General features: G+C 41.6%; 1 protein-coding gene across 1 annotated transcript in view; it reads right to left on the bottom strand.

The window, feature by feature from the left end:
- The window catches only part of mmrn2a (multimerin 2a), a 47,725-nt gene extending 29,583 nt beyond the window's left edge, over positions 1–18,142 (bottom strand). The window contains exons 1-4 of the mRNA XM_037783119.1: positions 17,903–18,142; positions 6,266–6,388; positions 2,446–2,552; positions 787–867 (exon numbers count right to left, since the gene is read on the bottom strand). Coding sequence (XP_037639047.1) covers positions 787–867; positions 2,446–2,552; positions 6,266–6,388; positions 17,903–18,129 — 538 coding nt within the window. The 5' untranslated portion in view covers positions 18,130–18,142. The remainder of the gene's footprint in view (positions 1–786; positions 868–2,445; positions 2,553–6,265; positions 6,389–17,902) is intronic.
- Between the last annotated feature and the right edge of the window lie 756 nt (positions 18,143–18,898).

The following is an 18,898-nucleotide window of genomic DNA, read 5'->3' on the forward strand; positions in this document are numbered from 1 at the left end:
GACCCTCTTCTACATCCATGCTCTGTGGTCTGTTGGACCCTCTTCTACATCCATGCTCTGTGGTCTACTGGACCCTCTTCTACATACATGCTCTGTGGTCTATTGGACCCTCTTCTACATCCATGCTCTGTGGTCTGTTGGACTCCATTTTGAATCCTTGATATGAAAACGTTTGAGATTGCTCTCAACATCTGTGTGCTGGATTTTTCTAACTTCCATTTATGTCCATCGCTCACTTTATGCTCCTCTGGGAAGCAGCCAGGCAAAAAAGTTTAATAAAAGAATAAATAGTTATAATTTTGTTTTACACTTTATTTTTGTACAGCACTTTGTAAGCGGACATTTTACCAGCGTCTGGTAGTCGCTTTCAGCCCAAAAGCGGAAGCATAGCTCTGCTGCTGGGCGCCGACGTTGCAATGGAACGAACAATTGACTTTCACTTCTTATCAATATATGTTCGTAGTCGTTTGATCGGAGTTTGCGAGTGATTGACAGCTGCCTCTGTTGAATGAACAGCCAATAGGAACGCTCTCTCTCTCTGAAATGACCTGTGATTGGTCAAAGTTTCCCGTCACAGGCTAGATGTTCTAAAGTCTGAAAACAGAGCCATGAGGAGGAGCAGAAGTCTAGTTTTCTCTCAGAACACTTGAATTACAATATGCTGAAAGGTTATTATGGAATCTTTGCCCAATGATGCCAAAAATATTCTGCCTACTGCCACTTTAAGGTGAACTGCAACAATAAAGCTGAACCGGGGACATGTGGGTGTGAGCAGTGTCATCGTACCTGGAGCGTGGAGCTCTGTTCTCACGGTTTCAGATCCTCCAATCAGAGCTGAGCTTTCAGAATCCAACTGTGCATCAGAGACTGTCAGAGACAAACACACAAGTTTACAGTATACACTATATATATATATAGGACGGAGGATCTTCCTCTCTGACTGATTGTAGGATAAAGACTGAAAGGAAATGCTTTTTTATTTTCATTGATAAACTTTGCGTTTCAGCACAAACAAAGACTGAGAAGAGAAGAGAGGACGTCCTCCTTTAGATAACTGGTAAACACTGCAGTTTCCCACGCGCACACACACACACACACACACACACACACACACACAATCTGGACTGAATTAAGTTCCTGAGCAATACCAAAGTTTAGCTGTTTTTGTAAAAATAGACTCCTGCAGAGAAAAATAGAACAGAGGGAACGAGGGGTCGGGTTTCTATTCTGGAACACGCTGAAACCAGACTTTTGAGTTTTTCCCACACAAGTATAGGATCTTTATTTATTACATTTATTATTTTGCACAAGTCAAAATGAATTATCCGTGGTCCCTCTGACAGGCCCCGAACATTATGGCCTTCAATTTAGTGACAGTCTGTCTAATTTTGTCTGAATTAGGGCTGTCAATTTTTGATTAAATATTTAATCGTGATTAATCACATGATTGTTCATAGTTAATTGCGATTAATCACAAATTAACCGAACATTTCTTATCTGTTCAAAATGTACCTTAAAGGGAGATTTGTCAAGTATTTAATCCTCTTATCAACATGGGAGTGGACTAATATGCTGCTTTATGCAAATGTATGTATATATGTATTATTATAAATCAATTAACACAAAACAATGACAGATATGTCCAGAAACCCTCACAGGTACTGCATTTAGCATAAAACAATATGGTCCAATCATAACATGGCAAACTGCAGCCCAACAGGCAACAACAGCTGTCAGTGTGTCAGTGTGCTGGCTTGACTATGACTTGCCCCAAACTGCATGTGATTATCATAAAGTGGGCATGTCTGTAAAGGGGAGACTCGTGGGTACCCATAGAACCCATTTACATTCACATATCTGGAGGTCAGAGGTCAAGGGACCCCTTTGAAAATGACCATAACAGTTTTTCCGTTACAAAATTTAGCGTAAGTTTGGAGCGTTATTTAACCTCCTTCCTGACAAGCTAGCATGACATGGTTGGTACAGATGGATTCATCAGGTTTTCTAGTTTAATATGATGCCAGTATTAAAGTATTAAACTGAGCCGCTACAACCTAATACATCTTAAGTTGTGTTAATGCGTTAAAGAAATTAGTGACATTAAAACGAATTTGCGTTAACGTGTTATCGCCCTATAGTATAAAGTCATTAAATGAGCTCCACCTTTACCAGTTGCAACATTAAATTGATGAACACATTAATGCATCAGTAATTATAATCCAATAATATAATATGTATTATTCTGAAATGGGCCATTCTGCATAATGAGTACTTTTACTTTTAGTACTTTAATTATATTTTGATGCCAATACTTTTGTACTTTTACATAAGTAAGATTTTGAATGCAGCACTCTTACTTATAACAGAGTATCACTTCACCGTGGTATTACTACTTTTGCTTAAGTAAGAACTGACTAGAAACACAGCAAGCACCCGCTGACCCACCTGTGTCCTCACAGTTGTCTCCTCCGTGTCCCGGACAGCAGCGCCACAGCAGAGCGGTGATGATCTGCTGCTTCTGCCTGTAGACTGGCCGGGTGGACTGCTTGTACCTGGACACAAATTTGTTGAAGTCAAAACTCACATTTGAAATGGAAAAACACCTGAGATTGAATTTAAAAGATCCAAAACATCGATGAGACAGAAACCAGCTGGAGCAAGCGGACAGGGATCGGATCTCAGATCAGAGCTCTGCTGCTGTCAGGTCAGAATCAAAGCGTCACTTCTTCAGAAACTTTCCAGGAACTGAGGTCAAACAGTGTAAATTTATTATCTGATGGGGTTTCAACAGAGTCTCATAAGTGCAAATAGTTTGTATAAAGTCCTAGTCGTGTCCATCTGATCCTTCAGCTGAAGTAAACACAAGAAAATGTGGAAATTCTGATTTACAGTTGATGAGGTTTTTAAATGAGAGGTTGTGACTCCTGATCAGGTTTCAGGAAACGTTGCAGGCTCTTAGTTTGGTAGATGTATTAACTGTTCAAGTCAGTTTTAATACAGATACACTGTTAGAAGTCAGCTGTACATTGACATTAAAATCGTGAGACCGTAGCTTTGGTCTCCAGGACCGGAGTCTCTGCTGTACTCTGCTCCTCTGCCTGCCTGCCTGCCTTCACTCACACATCGCGCTCGTTCTCGCTCTTTCGCTCCACTCTCACGTGCATGTGCGCACACTCGGCCGCGGTCGGGAGGCTGAAGCAGGAAAAGCCAACACTAGGATCAGCATTGATTCATGGAGAGACCTTCGTCTGGTCAGCTAACATTACTGCCAAGCAGCTGAAATATAGAGTGATATTGTGCTTTTAGCTGACGTGTGTCGCCTCACTGTTTTGAGCGATGCTTGTTCACATTCAGGTAACGCGTGCACACGGGCGAGCGCGAGCAACAGGATGCTGACTTTCGTTGACTTAACGGCCACAGGTGTCGCTGTTACAACCAATTTCTGATTCTTACAAACAGTCCCTTTAACACTTAATGGATAATCACTGGTGGAAAAAGTATTCAGATCATCAAGTAAGTAAGTAAAAGTAGTACTGTAAGTAATACCACACTGTGAAAATACTCCACTATTAATAAAAGTCCTGCATTCAAAACCTTACAAAAGTAAAAGTATGTAAGTATATTTTCAGTATATTTTGCTGATAATACTTGGTATTATCAGCAAAATATACTTAAAGAAGGAAAAGTAAAAGTACTCATTGTGCAGTAAAATGTTCCCTGTCAGTGTTTGACTATTATATCTGATGTTTCTGGAATAATATTACTGCTGCATCAATGTGTATGTTGCATTTTACTGCCTTAGATGTTTTAACTCCTTTATATACTGTTGGTTAGTTCAGTCTACAGCAATGCAACATACTCTATATGATCATCATATGTTTGTAGCGTTATTGTCCTGTGAGAACCACGTATCTCTAAAAAGTCAACTCTCATGGTGTCAGAATAACAGCCCTGTTTTCAGCTTTGTGACGATGCTTTTCCCAGCTGATCCAAGAGGCTTTTTAAAGAGTTAATTTACCTTTGAGAAGTAGGAGACTTTTCTCAACCCATAAAGGAACACCTCATCCTTCAGTTTATCACAAACATTCAACATCAACACATCTGGAGATACATGACAGGAAGGGGATGAAAACTGTAATCTGTAAAGTAACTAAAACTGCTGGTTTGTAATGGAAATAGATCTGAAAACATAATACAAGAACAACCCGTTCTCACTCCCAACTCATCAAATACTGGGCATCGGAAACCGACGCACGGAGGAACCCTTTAACGACACTATGTGACAAACCGGGCTGTCCAATGTAAACACACCCGCAGTGTTATTCGACGGTTGGAGCAAGTGACGTAGTATTAATGGTTGGGTGGAAGGTGTGGTGGATGGGTCAAACAAACACAAGACTTTCAACCACAAGACCAGTGTTCATGTTCCATATGAAACTAAAAGTAACGTTGACTTATTTTGTCATGTCAGTCGTTAGTCGCTTGAGTCACTAGTCAGTGAAGTTAACGTCAACCACGACCGTTTCATAACCCTAACTAAGTGGTTGTGTTGCCTAAACATATCTTTGTGTGAAAACAGAAGTTTATTTTGAAAGGACACTATGTACCAAGCGTATATTGACACGCCGTCCCTGGAGAAAATAATCAGCGGATTAATCCATAATGAAAATAATCATTAGTTAATAGTTGAAAATGAGCTCCAGCTCAACCAACTACAACAGTAGAATCCCGCTTTTACATTCATGCATGAGTAATAATAATCTAATGATAGAATATATAATAGTAGAACAGTCATAGGTGACATTTTTATAGCCTACTTTTAAAGGGACTGTTGGTAAGAATCAGAATGTCTTGTTAACAGCGACACCTGTGGCTGTTAAGTCAACGAAAGTCAGCATCGGGCTCGCGCTTACTCGCTCTAAATAGACATGAAGGAGCATCTCTCAACACAGTGAGGCGACACACGTCAGCTAAAAGCACAATATCACTCTATATTTCAGCTGCTTGGCAGTAATGTTAGCTGACCAGACGAAGGTCTCTCCATGAATCACTGCTGATCCTAGTGTTGGCTTTTCCTGCATCAGCCTCCCGACCGCGGCCGGAGGGAACAGGGGAGACAACGGCACCCGGTCGGAGACGATAACGTTTCTCGCTGCGGAGCCCCGTCACTTCACAAGACACGGGAAACCTCTGTTGGTCTGGAGGAGTTGCAGCAGTTATTTCTGCACAAACGTCCACTGTACATTCACTAGATATTCTCAGAGCTACTAACTCTTCTGCAGTGTGGAGTGTATATGCGAGCGCGCATGGGACATCGACCCGGTTGATTTATACGTGTAAGAAGTTACAAACAGTCCCTTTAATACTTTAACTACATTTTCTTGATTATACTTTTTACTAAAGTAACATTTTCAATACAAGACTTTTACTTGTTACAGAGCTTTTTTACAGTGTGGTATTAGTACTTTTACTGAAGTGAATGATCTGAATACTAGCTGCCGGCAAACACACACAAACCAAAATACTTCCAAAATCTGATAATAACTGTGAGACCACTGTGCATGTAAACATGCTTATAAATGACTGTAATAGGATGACTTCAGTGATCCCCTTCAGGACTTTTCCTCTAGACCAGGGGTCAGCAACCTGCGGCTCCGGAGCCACATGCGTCTCTTTAGCCCCTCTCCAGTGGCTCCCTGTGGATTGTTAAAAATGGAAATTAATTTTTGTTTACATTTTCATTTTTATTGCTCATTGTTGTAGGTCTATGGTACGACAGTACAATGGAGTATTAGGGCCACATTGAGGAAAAAAATAAATCTGAGATTTAGAGAATAAAGTCATAATATTATAAAGTAGTCATTTTACGTGTTATTTTTTCTTTTTTTCTCGTAAAGTTATGATTTTATTCTTGTAATGTTACTACTTTTTTCTCTTAATATTATGACTTTATTCTCGTAAAGTTATGACTTTATTCTCGTAATATTACGACTTTTTTTCTCGTAAAGTTATGACTTTATTCTGTAAATCTCCGTTTTTTTTTCTCTCAATGTGGCCCTAATACTCCGTAGTACATTTGCACTTTGGCCCTCAAAGCATTAGACTTATATTCTATATACTTAGACTATAAACTGTGTTACCTTCATCACAATGCTCAAATGTTTTGCGGCTCCAGACAGATTTTGTTTTTGATAGTAAAGGTTGCTGACCCCTGCTCTAGGACTTCCTCCACTACTGACACTTGTTATTATCGTTGTGTACTCACATGACCAGCTGGCAGTCGGGCGTCCCACTCGGACACGGACTCTGAGACTGGATGGTGTACTTCTCTGTTCCACACGCCACCGCCATGGTAACCACCCGCCGCTGCACGAACGCACACCAGTTCCTGCACAACACACACAACACACACAGAGAGAGAGTCAAGATACCGATGCTGTGTTTCAGGGAGACGGATGAGATCATTTGAGGAGAATTTGCTTGTTTGCAATTTATTTTTTCCTTTGTCCTGTGTGGGGTCAGAGGTCAACCATGGTGTTCTCTCCTCACTGACAGACAACAGTTATCTTAAAGGAGGACTTTGACATTTTGGAAAGAGTTGAATGAGAAGATCGATACCGCTCCCACATCTGAACATCTGACTCTCAGAGAGGAAGAGGATGAGCGTATTTTCCAAAATGTCAAACTATTCCTTTAACAATACAATCATTTGGGAATTACTTTGTGTGCATCTGTCAACTGCAGCTCCCATAATTCTTAGATGTTACTGTGCTGGCAAAGCCTCATGAGAGCTGGAGTTGCTGAATAAAACAAAAACACGTGGAGAGATTTCTTTAATACTGATGTGGTGAACAAACTAAGTGGATATTATATAAAGTTTAAGACAACAAATCCTACATTTAGAGCCGAACCAACCAACATGTTAGTCCGTCTCTCAGCTGTCTGACTTCCTGTCTGACTTCTTGTCTGTGGCTGTCAGCTCCAAGTCCATTGGTACACAAGATGTACACCTTTAAAAACACACCAATATACAGTTTCATGTTTTCAAAAGTTATCAGTAAATTCCAGCTGGTCACTTTAGTTTTTTTCGAATAGTGCATTTGTTGGGGGACTATTTTCAGCGGCGGATGAATCCACATTTGGTGCTCTAGTGAGTATTTGTGTGGAACATGTTGTTTGAGTCAAAAGAAACCAAAGTGTGTGTGTTCATAGAGCTCTACGCACAGAGGAAGATATATCAGGCTTTGTTACATACAATACTTGTTAGTAGATACATTCACTGTTGGTTTGAATCTGAACATGAAATTTAATGACAAAAGGTCATACTTAAATTTAAATATAATGAATTCACACACACACACACACGCACACACACACACACACACACACAAACACACACACACACCCACACAATGAGGTTTCAATCAGAGTCACTGAGCAGCTGTGGTGAATGAAGCTAACTATAAACACGTGTGTGATGAGGTCACAGGGTTACAGACGTCAGATAAGGTGTGTTTGGTGATTTGACGGGGTCATCACAGACCGTGTGTGTGTGTGTGTGTGTGTGTGTGTGTTTCGGTACAGAAACACACACCATGAAGTCACAGTGAAGAGCCCAGAGGGGTTTTTCCTTCACGGGTTGAGAACATTCAACATACTTACATAAGATTCATTTACGACTTAAAAACTCATTAGATTATCTGGAGAACACTTCGTCACTAAACAAGAGGGGTGGCACGGCAGGGGGGGAGGGCCCTTGTTGGAAAGACAAACGTCTACAACGAAACGCAAAACCACCACTTTTTCAGTCTGGGGATCTTACTCCAGTGTAGGACAGGTGGGAGGCCATGTTCTACATCCAGGGGACTGCTGTCTCATAATCTGCCCACGACTGTAGAATATTTTGATTTACAAATAGCAGCTATTTATTGATATTATTTCATATAAGAATGTTAGAAGTTGTTTGGCATTCATTCATTCATTACTAGGACTATAACATGCTTTCTGTTTGTGTTCCTGTTTGCTCCTCTTTTACCTCATCCCCCTCTGTCTAATCTTCTCTGGAGTCAACCCTACACCGTGTTGATATGTGTTTACTATAATGTTGTAATGTTGATGTTGAACTGTTTGTCTCATCACTTCCTGTCTGCTTGACTCTGGCCGACCGTGTCACCAACAGCTCTGAGAGTTCAGCTCCACTTTCATGTTTCACAATCATTCCTGTGTTTCTGGAAGAGACTCTTTATACAAACACATTCATTCAGTAAACACAAACACACATATTTTCACTTTGGATTTATAGATCAACATCCCTCTTTTCTGTTCCTGTGAAACGTTCAAGTATTCTTCATCTTTAACCAGAGCATGTACACATACATTTATGTAATCGATGTGATTTGGGGCGACTAGATAACCCTCCCTGTCATATGAAACCATTCAAATGTCCACGAGAGCATGATTGTGATCTCTGGTGTCTACATTCTCCCTGAACTATGGAGGACTGAACCTGCCAAAATCATTCAATAAATGAATGACTCAATAGATAAATAAATAAATATCATTAAATGTAGCAAAAATGATATAAAGATTTAATTGATAAAATGTGACATGAATTGATATATTACATTTTATCAGTTAATTAATGGCTGCATTTATTGTGAATATTATTTTTGCTACACTTAATGACAAATGAGTCATTTATTGATTTATTTTTGATTTTGGCAGGTTCCGTCCTCCATTCTGAACATCCTGTGGCTGGACCACAGAGGGCCAGTCCTACAAACGCAAAAAGTCTGTCACTGAGTGATGAAGTTACACGATTGGTCGGCTGAGTGTTGGAGTTTCCTCATTGGCCGTTGCTCTTTCAAAATGAAAAGGTTGGGAACAGTCCTTTATACAAATGAACCCGTCCAGCGCGACGCGTCCGCCACACCAAACTTGGACCAAGCTGTCAAACTAGGTGATCTATACTGGAAAAACAAAGTTCGGAAACTTGTGTTTGGTGGAATATTTCTTGTATCAATGCTAATGGTCATTGTATTTTACATCGTTGGAAAGCCTGTTTATTTACCTTCGCAATGATGTCCAACTTGTAAGGATCATGCATTTGTGGGATGAGCAGCACAGCTGATTATGTGGGTAGCGCCCAAGAAAAATTTGCCAAAATGCTCTGCCAATGGTAAACAGTGTATTCTCATAAGGCTACCAGGAAGCCTGCAAGCCCTTCACTGTCAGGCCCGTTTGCGCTGGTGTCGACAACACAGACAATGGAACCTGAACATGTGGGGGAATGTCATGTTCAGTGATGAGTCCAGGTTCTGTCTGCCAAAGTTGGATGGCAGGGTCAAAGTATGGAGACGACGTGGAGAACGCTATGCTGATTGTTGCATCGATGGAGTAACAGCTTTTGGTGGGGGCAGAGTCATGGTGTGGGGCGGCATCTTCCTCACTGGCAAAACAAGGCTTGTCATTGAAGGCCATCTCAATGCAGGGAGATATCGGGATGAGATTCTGCAGCCAGTGGCGATCCCATATCTCCACAATCTGGCACCTAACTTCATCCTCAAAGAAACAACGCTCGCCCCCACAGAGCCAGGGTTATCACAGACTACCTCCACAATGTGGGAGTAGAGAGAATGGAACGGCCTGCCAGGAGTCCAGAGCTCAACCCAATTCAACACTTGTGGGATCAGCTTGGGCGTGCTGTACGTGTTAGAGTGACCAACACAACCACGCTGGCTGACCTGCAATGAATCCTGGTTGAGGAATGGAACGCCATCCCACAGCAACGTGTGACCAGGTTGGTGACCAGCATGAGGAGGAGGTGCCAGGCTGTTGTGGCTGCGTATCGATCTTCCACCGCTACTGAGGCTCCTGACGGTGTATTAAATGAATAAGGTGTGAGCGTCATCTTCCTCTTCTGTTCAAGTTGGGTGAACTTTTATTTTAAAAGGATTTCGGTGAGGCTTTAATTACAAGATCAGCAGCAATTCAAGCAGCCGAGGAGGTCAAAGGTCACAACAAAGAGACAAAAGAACGATGCGTCTGCGTTCCAAATCGCATACTTGTTCTTTTTACTTTTAGTGCATGTAGCAGCTGCCCTTGCAAAGTACATACTGATGCATGCAGTATGCATACAACTGGGACATACTACTTCATCATAACATTCCTCCTTTTACCTTGACCTCATATATCTGCTGTGCAGAGGATTGTGGGTCAGAATAGCCAGAAAAGCATGCTGACTTGCATACTGCACAATGCGTCCGGATGTAGTAGGACTTCCTGGTATTTCTGGCATACTGCATTTGACATACTATATATTAGGACATACTAAATCCTTTTCTGGCATATGGCTATTGGAACGCACCGCAAATCTACCTCTCAACCTGGAAGGCCACCATGATGGACTGCTGTCAAAGAAATAAAAGTGCAAAGACAGGAAATCTTCAAAATAAGAGCATATATTTATTTTTATCTCTCTGCAGCAAGTTTCAAGTTGATTTCAGAGCAATGAAGTAAAAACAAACGACTGAAAGGAAAGAAGGAAATTAATCTCAAAACTACACTAAGGATGTGGAAAATGATCAGCATGTAAAGTTCATAGGATTTCTAATCAAAGCTATGTTATGTTTCTGCATTTGAAGAGAGACAATGCACCAAGAACTTTAATCTTATATAAAACAAGGAAAGCTTTAATGTATCAGGTTTTCTAGCAAATATTTTCTGCCCATAGTCTCTGGGCAGGTAGGTAAAATAAAAAAGACGTTAAAAGAAAATTAGACATTAAAAGAGTACAAAATAAAAAAAAATAAAAAATCAATGCTTAAAGTTCCTCCGAAGCCTCAGATATTTTCACAACAAACTTTTCCACCTCCACTTCATCAGCACTTAACTACCTGTTGACATCTGGCCTCTAAAGCATGTATACCCCACCCCCGCCACTCGACCCTCAGCCTCCAATGATAACGCTGGGACTAAAAAAAAAAACAGAGCAAAACTGGAAAGCTGCTCTCCATTACAGCACAAAGAGCTCCATTTGTGAACGATGCCATTAAAGCAGAAGTTTAAAGTTGTGGGGGTCTTTGAGCTAATGGAGGTTTGTTTTGTTAGGAGCCCTCAGGGATCATTTTATCAGGGAATCTGTGGAGTCCTGCAGTTTAATGTATGGATGTGGGTCAGAATGATGACGGAGGCCTGTATGAGCGTGCTCGAGACATTTAATCCTCTTATTTAGTCTCAGAAACACATTTTTAAAAACTGTTCCCAAAACAAGCGTCCAAATCTAAAGAAAATGCAGCAGATCAGCTCACATATCAGTTAAAGGTCCAGTGTGTAGGATCTGACGGTATCTAGCGGTGAGATGATGAGATTGCAACCAACTGAAGCCTCCCCGTATGTCAAGCGTGAAATGTGGTGGCTTACGCGAAAACACGAATGGCCCTCTCTAAAGCCAATTGGAGCAGAGCCAGTGCGTAAAGTGTGTGTGTACATGGGAAGTGAGTGGTGAAGCAAGAGAGAGTGGTGGCGACTGGAGAGAGTAACATTATTGACATAGGCCCAAGCAGGAAAAGTTAAAAGGGTCTGGTTTGTCCGTTCTGGGCTACTGTAGAAATATGGCGGAGCAACACGGCGTACTCCGTGAAGAGAGGACCCGCTCTCTATGTAGATATAAACGGCTCATTCTAAGGCAACGTAAACACAACGATTCTTATTTTCAGGTGATTATACACTAAAGAAAACATATTTATTAATATTATATTCCATTTCTGCCAATAGATCCCCCTAATTGTTACACACTGGTCCTTTAATGTAAAATTTGAGTATAGTCTCACTTATTGTTCATATTTACGTACCCTACTACCCCTTCACCCTCCAATATCGTGCCCCTAACTCGCCCACAGTATTAAAAAAATATAGAAATATCCGACATAAGAGACAAAACAAGAACAACTGATACAAAAAAGTAGGTATGCAGAGAAGAAGAAGAAGATGAATAAATAGCACCTCCAGGTCCCATTAAAACTGGAAATACTGGACTGGATTAGATTGGACATTGTGTGATGCCATCGGTAGTAGCATTCAGCTGAGGATCATCTTAATCCAAATATTCTTTTTTTTTGTTTCGTGAATGACTTGAGATCACACAGACAGAAAGTGATCTGGAATGGTTAAGGTAAGGCATTGATCTGGGATGGTTGAGGTTAGGCATTGATCTCGAATAGTTAAGGTTAGGCATTGATCTCGAATAGTTAAGGTTAGGCATTGACCTTGAATAGTTAAGGATAGGCATTGACCTCGAATTGTTAAGGTTAGGCATTGATCTGGAATGGTTGTGGTTATGCATTGACCTTGAATGGTTAAGGTTAGGCATTGATCGCGAATAGTTAAGGTTAGGCATTGACCTTGAATAGTTAAGGTTAGGCATTGACCTTGAATAGTTAAGGATAGGCATTGATCTGGAACAGTTAAGGTTAGGCATTGATCTTGAGTAGTTAAAGTTAGGCATTGATCTTGATAAGTTAAAGTTAGGCATTGACCTGGAATAGTTAAGGTTAGGCATTGACCTTGAATAGTTAAGGATAGGCATTGATCTGGAACGGTTAAGGTTAGGCATTGATCTTGAATAGTTAAGGTTAGGCATTGATCTTGATTAGTTAAAGTTAGGCATTGACCTGGAATAGTTAAGGTTAGGCATTGATCTTGATTAATTCAAGTTAGGCATTGACCTGGAATAGTTAAGGATAGGCATTGATCTGGAACGGTTAAGGTTAGGCATTGATCTTGATTAGTTAAAGTTAGGCATTGACCTGGAATAGTTAAGGTTAGGCATTGACTTTGAATGGTTAATGTAGGTTAGGATAGGTCGCCGGACAGTGAGTCTCGCGAGAGTCTTTATTACTGGAGCATCTGCAGCATATGACAGAGATAGCCTACGCTCATCATCGGAAAAGGAAGTGTGGGATTTGAATAAAGTGCAGCTGTCCTTGAGACAATCACAGTCCAAGGCATCTTTAGACCACCCAGCTAGACCAGACAGACCGAATGCCACCGAATGTGGAGTTGACCGCCCCGGGAGGAAGGGAGGAGAGCCCGGATGAGAGCTGAGCTAACCCAGCAAGGACCTAATGCTACTCCCCTACCCAGCCTGCTCCTGGCTCAGGTCCGGTTACAGGAAAATAAGATGGATGAAATAAGACTTCAGGCTAACCTAGCAACGGGAGCTCGGAGACTGATGCGCCCACATCTTTACACAGACCTTAAGAGGTGCCATCGTGGCATCCCAGGTCAAGTTGCACTTGAAGGCCAGACAGCAGGACAGAGCACAGGATGAGAAGAAGAAGATGAAGAAGAGGAAGAAACCTTTATTTGTCATAGTACATACAGGTACACACATGATATTTGACCTCTGCATTTAAAACATTCTAAGTATGTTAGGAGCAGTGGGCTGCTGCAAGCGCCCGGGGAACAACTTTGGGTTTAGAGTCTCGCTCAAGGACACTTCGACATGCAGTCTTTAGGAGGAGCCGGGGATCGACCTGCCAACCTTGTGGTTAATGGACGATCCGCTCTACCCACTTAGCTACAGCCGTCCGAAGAGGTGGAATATGTGTTCACATCAATGATGGTTGGTGCTCAATCATAGTCAAAGTCAATGGTCAAGTGTCTTTGTTGCTGCCGTTTGCATTCCTCCTGAAGCAGATTAAAAACAAATGCACTAGGGATGTACTACAGTTTTTTTTTTCTTTTTTCATGTTTTTTTGCATAAATTGACTAGGCTACAATGCATTTTGTTGTGCAACCCTGAGTTGTAGAACGACTCTACAAACAGATTCTGCATTCATTTGCATTCACATGTAGAATCTGTGGGCAACAGGATACGATTTTGGTATCCGAAGTGTTCTGGTTTCAGTTTGTAGTCCGAATAGTATTGACCAATCACGTTTGAGCAGGCTGTGGTTGAATGCTGGTAAACAGTCTGTGTTGGCCAAAATGTAATTTCAAAACCCACTGGCTATCGTCTGACAATGAATTAGCTTTTTATTAAAAATTAAAATTTTTGTTAAAAATGAGCTTGTAAACTGGCTACTTATGAAATTACCTGGTCGTAAGCATCATCTCTCAACTCCAGTCTCGCATCTCAAGTTGTTAATCGGACTGTAAACAATGAGCAGCACACGGATAAAGAAGTCTTGGCCCAGATATCCACTGGCTACCCAAACCACAGACATATAACCATTGCCTCCAGATGCAATCCATTGTCGATGTAGCCAATGGGTTCCAAGATTGCAGAATGACAATAAATGATCCTTGAATCTAGGGATGTCCATAATTAACCGTTTAACCGTTAACCGACATTAAGCATTTTAACCGATTAACGCTATCGGTTAAAACAGTTAAAAGAAATATTAATAATGAACTCAAAAGCTGAGCGGCTCAGAGGAGCAGCTCGTCTCTTTAAGGAGAAAAGCTGGTCCACCTTAACAGCCCACCTTAAGAGGCGGAGCCGGAGTTTCAGGATACAGGGAGTCGGCTCCGATCTCTCCGGCTCTCTTGAGCGGAGTGGAGGAGTTGTAGTTTCATAGCATTTATTCACCGACAAATAAACTGTCCACACACTGCTACACCTACGTTCACAGCTAGAACAACACCAACAACCTCACACTCACCACCAACACACACACACACGGTCTGTTGGGAACTCACTAAAGTTACACAGACTACGTGTGCGGCGGCGAGCACGAAGCCTCCGGCAATGCTAGAGCTGCTAACGTAGCACAAATACACACACTGTTTGTTGGTCACTCGCTAAAGCTACACCGGGCAGACACACAGCAGACAACCTGCTAAACCAAACTAAATCTGTGGTGGAGACTTACTGGGAAAGTGGCTGCATGTCCGCGACACTACACGCAGCACCGTAGCTGCTAAGTTAACGCTCCCGGACGGTGAACTGGAGACTCCCGTCAACCAATATCTGATGTGCTCCTGCAGCTGGTACACCGCTGCATGAGAGGCACAACTCTTGTCGGTTAACGGTTAATAATCGGTTAACGAGAGTCGGTTATTGGTTAAGAAAATTTTTCAAAATGAGCATCCCTACTTGAATCCTTTGAGTCCTTGTACAGGTTTGAACCCGCCTTAGCTACTGTTGCTAGGTCAGACGAGCTTCACAAAAAGAAACATGGAGATGGCGGATCTGTTTAGCCTGCTGTTGCAGTGTGTATCAGATTTCTGGGCTTCAAGGAGCCTACAGCAAGGACTACAATATGCAATGTGAAGATATATTCATGATGATAAACTTTACTCAGGTAACTCTTCCTGTTGGGATGTTAGATGTCGTGTATATGCAAATAAATAACACAAATAGTTACTTTGGGGCGGCACGTAGAGATAATATACTCAAAGGAACGTTAGCCTTGATCTTCTCCGGCAAACGATAATTCGAGTCATCTTAAAAATATGTCAGCAATCAACCTATCAGGCTTTTTTCCAAATCTCTCTAACGTTACCACAGAAATAAGGAGGAAGCAAAGCTGAATGACGCTGGTGATCTGACATTAGGCTAACTCTTCTTGATGTAGCTATTCATTAGCTATCTTCAGATGTGACCTTATACAGTGTAATGGGACTTACATAGTAGGCCTAATGTTACCTTTGAACAGACGGAGCATATCCATCTAAGTATAACAGGAAAGGGCAAAGTTGACCGAGGTTCTGCTTGCTCCACTGTTATTGGAGCACAGAGCGAAAAAGGGCGGGAATAAGGAAGGGTCAATAGGTGTGACTCCTGTGTGTGTGTGTGTGTGCGTGTGTGTGTGTGTGTGTCAACAACAGCCTGGGTGGTACCAGCCTATTATAAGCATGCTGGCAGTCAAAACAGTTAAGTGCTCCCTGCTTGGTACTTCTGTATGCAATAGGCGTGACTTGTGTGTGTGTGTGTGTGTGTGTGTGTGTGTGTGTGTGTGTTTTATTGTATTGTATTGCAAAAACGCAGCATATGTAACATCCCACAACACAAACAACACCACACTGAATTTGAGCTAGTTTATATACATTTATCTAGTTTCGTCCAGTGGGTCCCAACCTGGGGGTCGGGCCCCTCCAAAGGGTCACCAGATAAACCTGAGGGGTCGTGAGATGATTAAGGAGAGACGAAAGAAGAAGACGCTAAGCCCTGATACACAAATCTGTTTTCAGTTTCTGACTTTTCTCACATCTTTAGTGAAATATTGGATCATTTGAACAGCTTTTTAAATGAAACCATGTGAGAAGTTTAGAGAAGTGTCTCTTTGGTGGAACTGATGACAACTCAGAGACTTCTGAAACGTGTCAAGGAGACACAATACAATGTGTTTATTTTTTTATTATATATATTTTTTTGTTTAAAATCTCTGTAACTAGTAGTATCTAAAGCTTCAGATAAATGTAGTGAAGTAAAAAAGACAATATTTCTCTCTGGGATGTAGTGGAGTAGAAGTTGCATAAAATGGAAAAGTACCTCAAAATTGTACATACTTGAGTACTTAGTTACTTTACACTACTGGCTCCCAGAACTGAGATATTAATTTGGTGAGTGTCATGTTATTATTACTGAAAGGGCGGATGGACAGGATCACCAAAATAAGTTGTAATAAACCAGAATTGTAACTACACACGTGCAGTGTTATATTTGGTGAAAATAGGAATAATTGTTTTGTTGCAAAAATCGTGTAATAAGGCAGACCTGCTTGGTTCTTTCAGTGTTTGGTTAAATATATATAAAGAGTATGTTTAGAAGCCTCTCATGCCTGATATTGATCCTCCGTTGATGTGGCACATCTTTTATCCCTGGCAGCATCGTGCGCCAGTGACATTGACTTGACCAATGTACCGATCCTGCAAGAGCCACACAGCTATTAAATCATCTGTGGTTTTAACGAGTCCTCCAGAGCTGAAGTATAGGCAGGCTTCACTACTAGGGCACCAATGTATGATCAAATGATTTGATTCTTTTTTATCAGTAAATGTTGTGTCACATGGTCGATATAAATCTTTTAATGTTTACGTGGCATTTCCTTTAGCAGAGATTTAGCCCATTTAATGAAGTTATTTTTTTAAACGGTTACTAGGTCCTATATCCTGACAGTAGTGCATGAGACAGGTAATCTGAAAAATATCATGTGCCTCTGTGTCCTCCGGTGTCCTCCGCATATCTGGAGGATTTCACAGACCGGAGGAAAACAACCAATCAGAGCCGAGCTTTAGTCAGCCGTCCAGCTGCCGTCTCTGAGCATCTGTCAACCACTCGTAAACTCTGACTAAACGGTCAAACTAGGCAACGCTGATCAAATATGAATCAATATTCTGTTACTGTAATGTCTATTTCTCTCCTCAAATGTTTTCAGAATCATCTTGTAGTGTACTGTTTAGCTGTAAAATGAGAAAGTTTGGGACCCAGCAGTCATGATGAGATATGTTGAGGAAATACCAAGCACCGCCCACATGACCGGAGCACAGCCAATAGGAACGCTCTCTCTCTGAAATGACGGGTGATTGGCCAGTCTCCTGTCACGGACTAGATTTTCTAAAGCTTGAAAACAGAGCCATGAGGAGTCTTGTTTTCTCTCAGAACACTTGAATTACAATATGCTGAAAGGTTATTATGGAATTTTTTTTACCAACGATGCCAAAAATATACTGACTACTGCAGCTTTAATGATACATCAATTATTGAAAGAGTTACAGATTCATTTCCTGTCAACTAATCGATTAACTGACTAATTGTTGCAGCTCTACTTTCAACTTCAAACTTTGAACTTCACAGCTTTCCTCACTGAATGGAACTTTCTCAGGCGGGAAAACAGTCGAAAGCAGAGAAAAAATGTAATGAGTGCAGCTCGAGTTCAGGATGTTTTGGACTCACCCGGTTCGGGCTGGGTAGTTCCCTCTCTCTCCGGGTGGGGGGAACTCTGTCGCCCCGGGGTGAAGCCTCTCGAGGTGGGGGGGAGACGCTGCTCCTCCTCCTCCTCCTCCTCCTCTTACTCCCAGCTCCTCCTCGTCCTCCTCCACCTCAGGGTCTCGTGCTCTCACCTCACAGTGAGCGCTCACCAGTAAGCCCAGTACCAGCACCAGTTCTCCCACTGCTGTCATGCCTGCTCCCCTCAACATCACTGAGTGGATGCTCGCACGACCACCAACTGCTTTTAAACAGCTGGGGGGGGGGGGGAGGCCACACCTCCTGTTTCCTCTGCTCCCCCTCCCCCTGTCTCTCAATGGTGTTCTTGTTCTCCTTCTTCTTCTTCTTCTTCTTCTTCTTCTTCTTCTTCTTCTTATTCTTAATTTGATGCATCAATCATTTTGTCATCCTGATTTTCCACATTGTAATTTTGAAGTACTCTCTTCTCATTTCGAAATAATTGATATATATTAGATTACTGGATTATCATTTTTGATGCATTAATATGTTTATCACTTGAAGTAATGTTGTAACTGGTAAAGGTGAAGCTAATTTATATATATTGCTGGGTAGACTATAATAATACATGCTTTTTTAGCTGATTATATTTTGTATTAATATTCTGAATCTGCAAAGTAACTTAAGTAATTGAATAAATGTGCAGTAAAAAAGTACAACATTTGAGTGTAAATGAGGTAGAAATGAGGTTTCACTTCTCTCTATACACGTCTTTCTGTCTGTCTTCATGCCTTTCCTGTGGAAGTGATAAGAACAGAGGAAATCCACCGAGCTGCAGGAGAAATTACCTCCTTCCTTTCTGTGTGTGTGTGTGTCTGCATGCGTGCATGTGTGCATGTGTGCATGTGTGTGTGCAGGCGTGCGCAGAGTGAGGACATTCTTCAAAGGGCTGTTTGAGGGTTAAGACTTGGTTTAGGGCTTAAAGCAAAACAATGTGCAAAACTG

Source organism: Sebastes umbrosus, chromosome 10 (genome assembly GCF_015220745.1).
Source record: "Sebastes umbrosus isolate fSebUmb1 chromosome 10, fSebUmb1.pri, whole genome shotgun sequence".
Classification (NCBI taxonomy): domain Eukaryota; kingdom Metazoa; phylum Chordata; class Actinopteri; order Perciformes; family Sebastidae; genus Sebastes; species Sebastes umbrosus.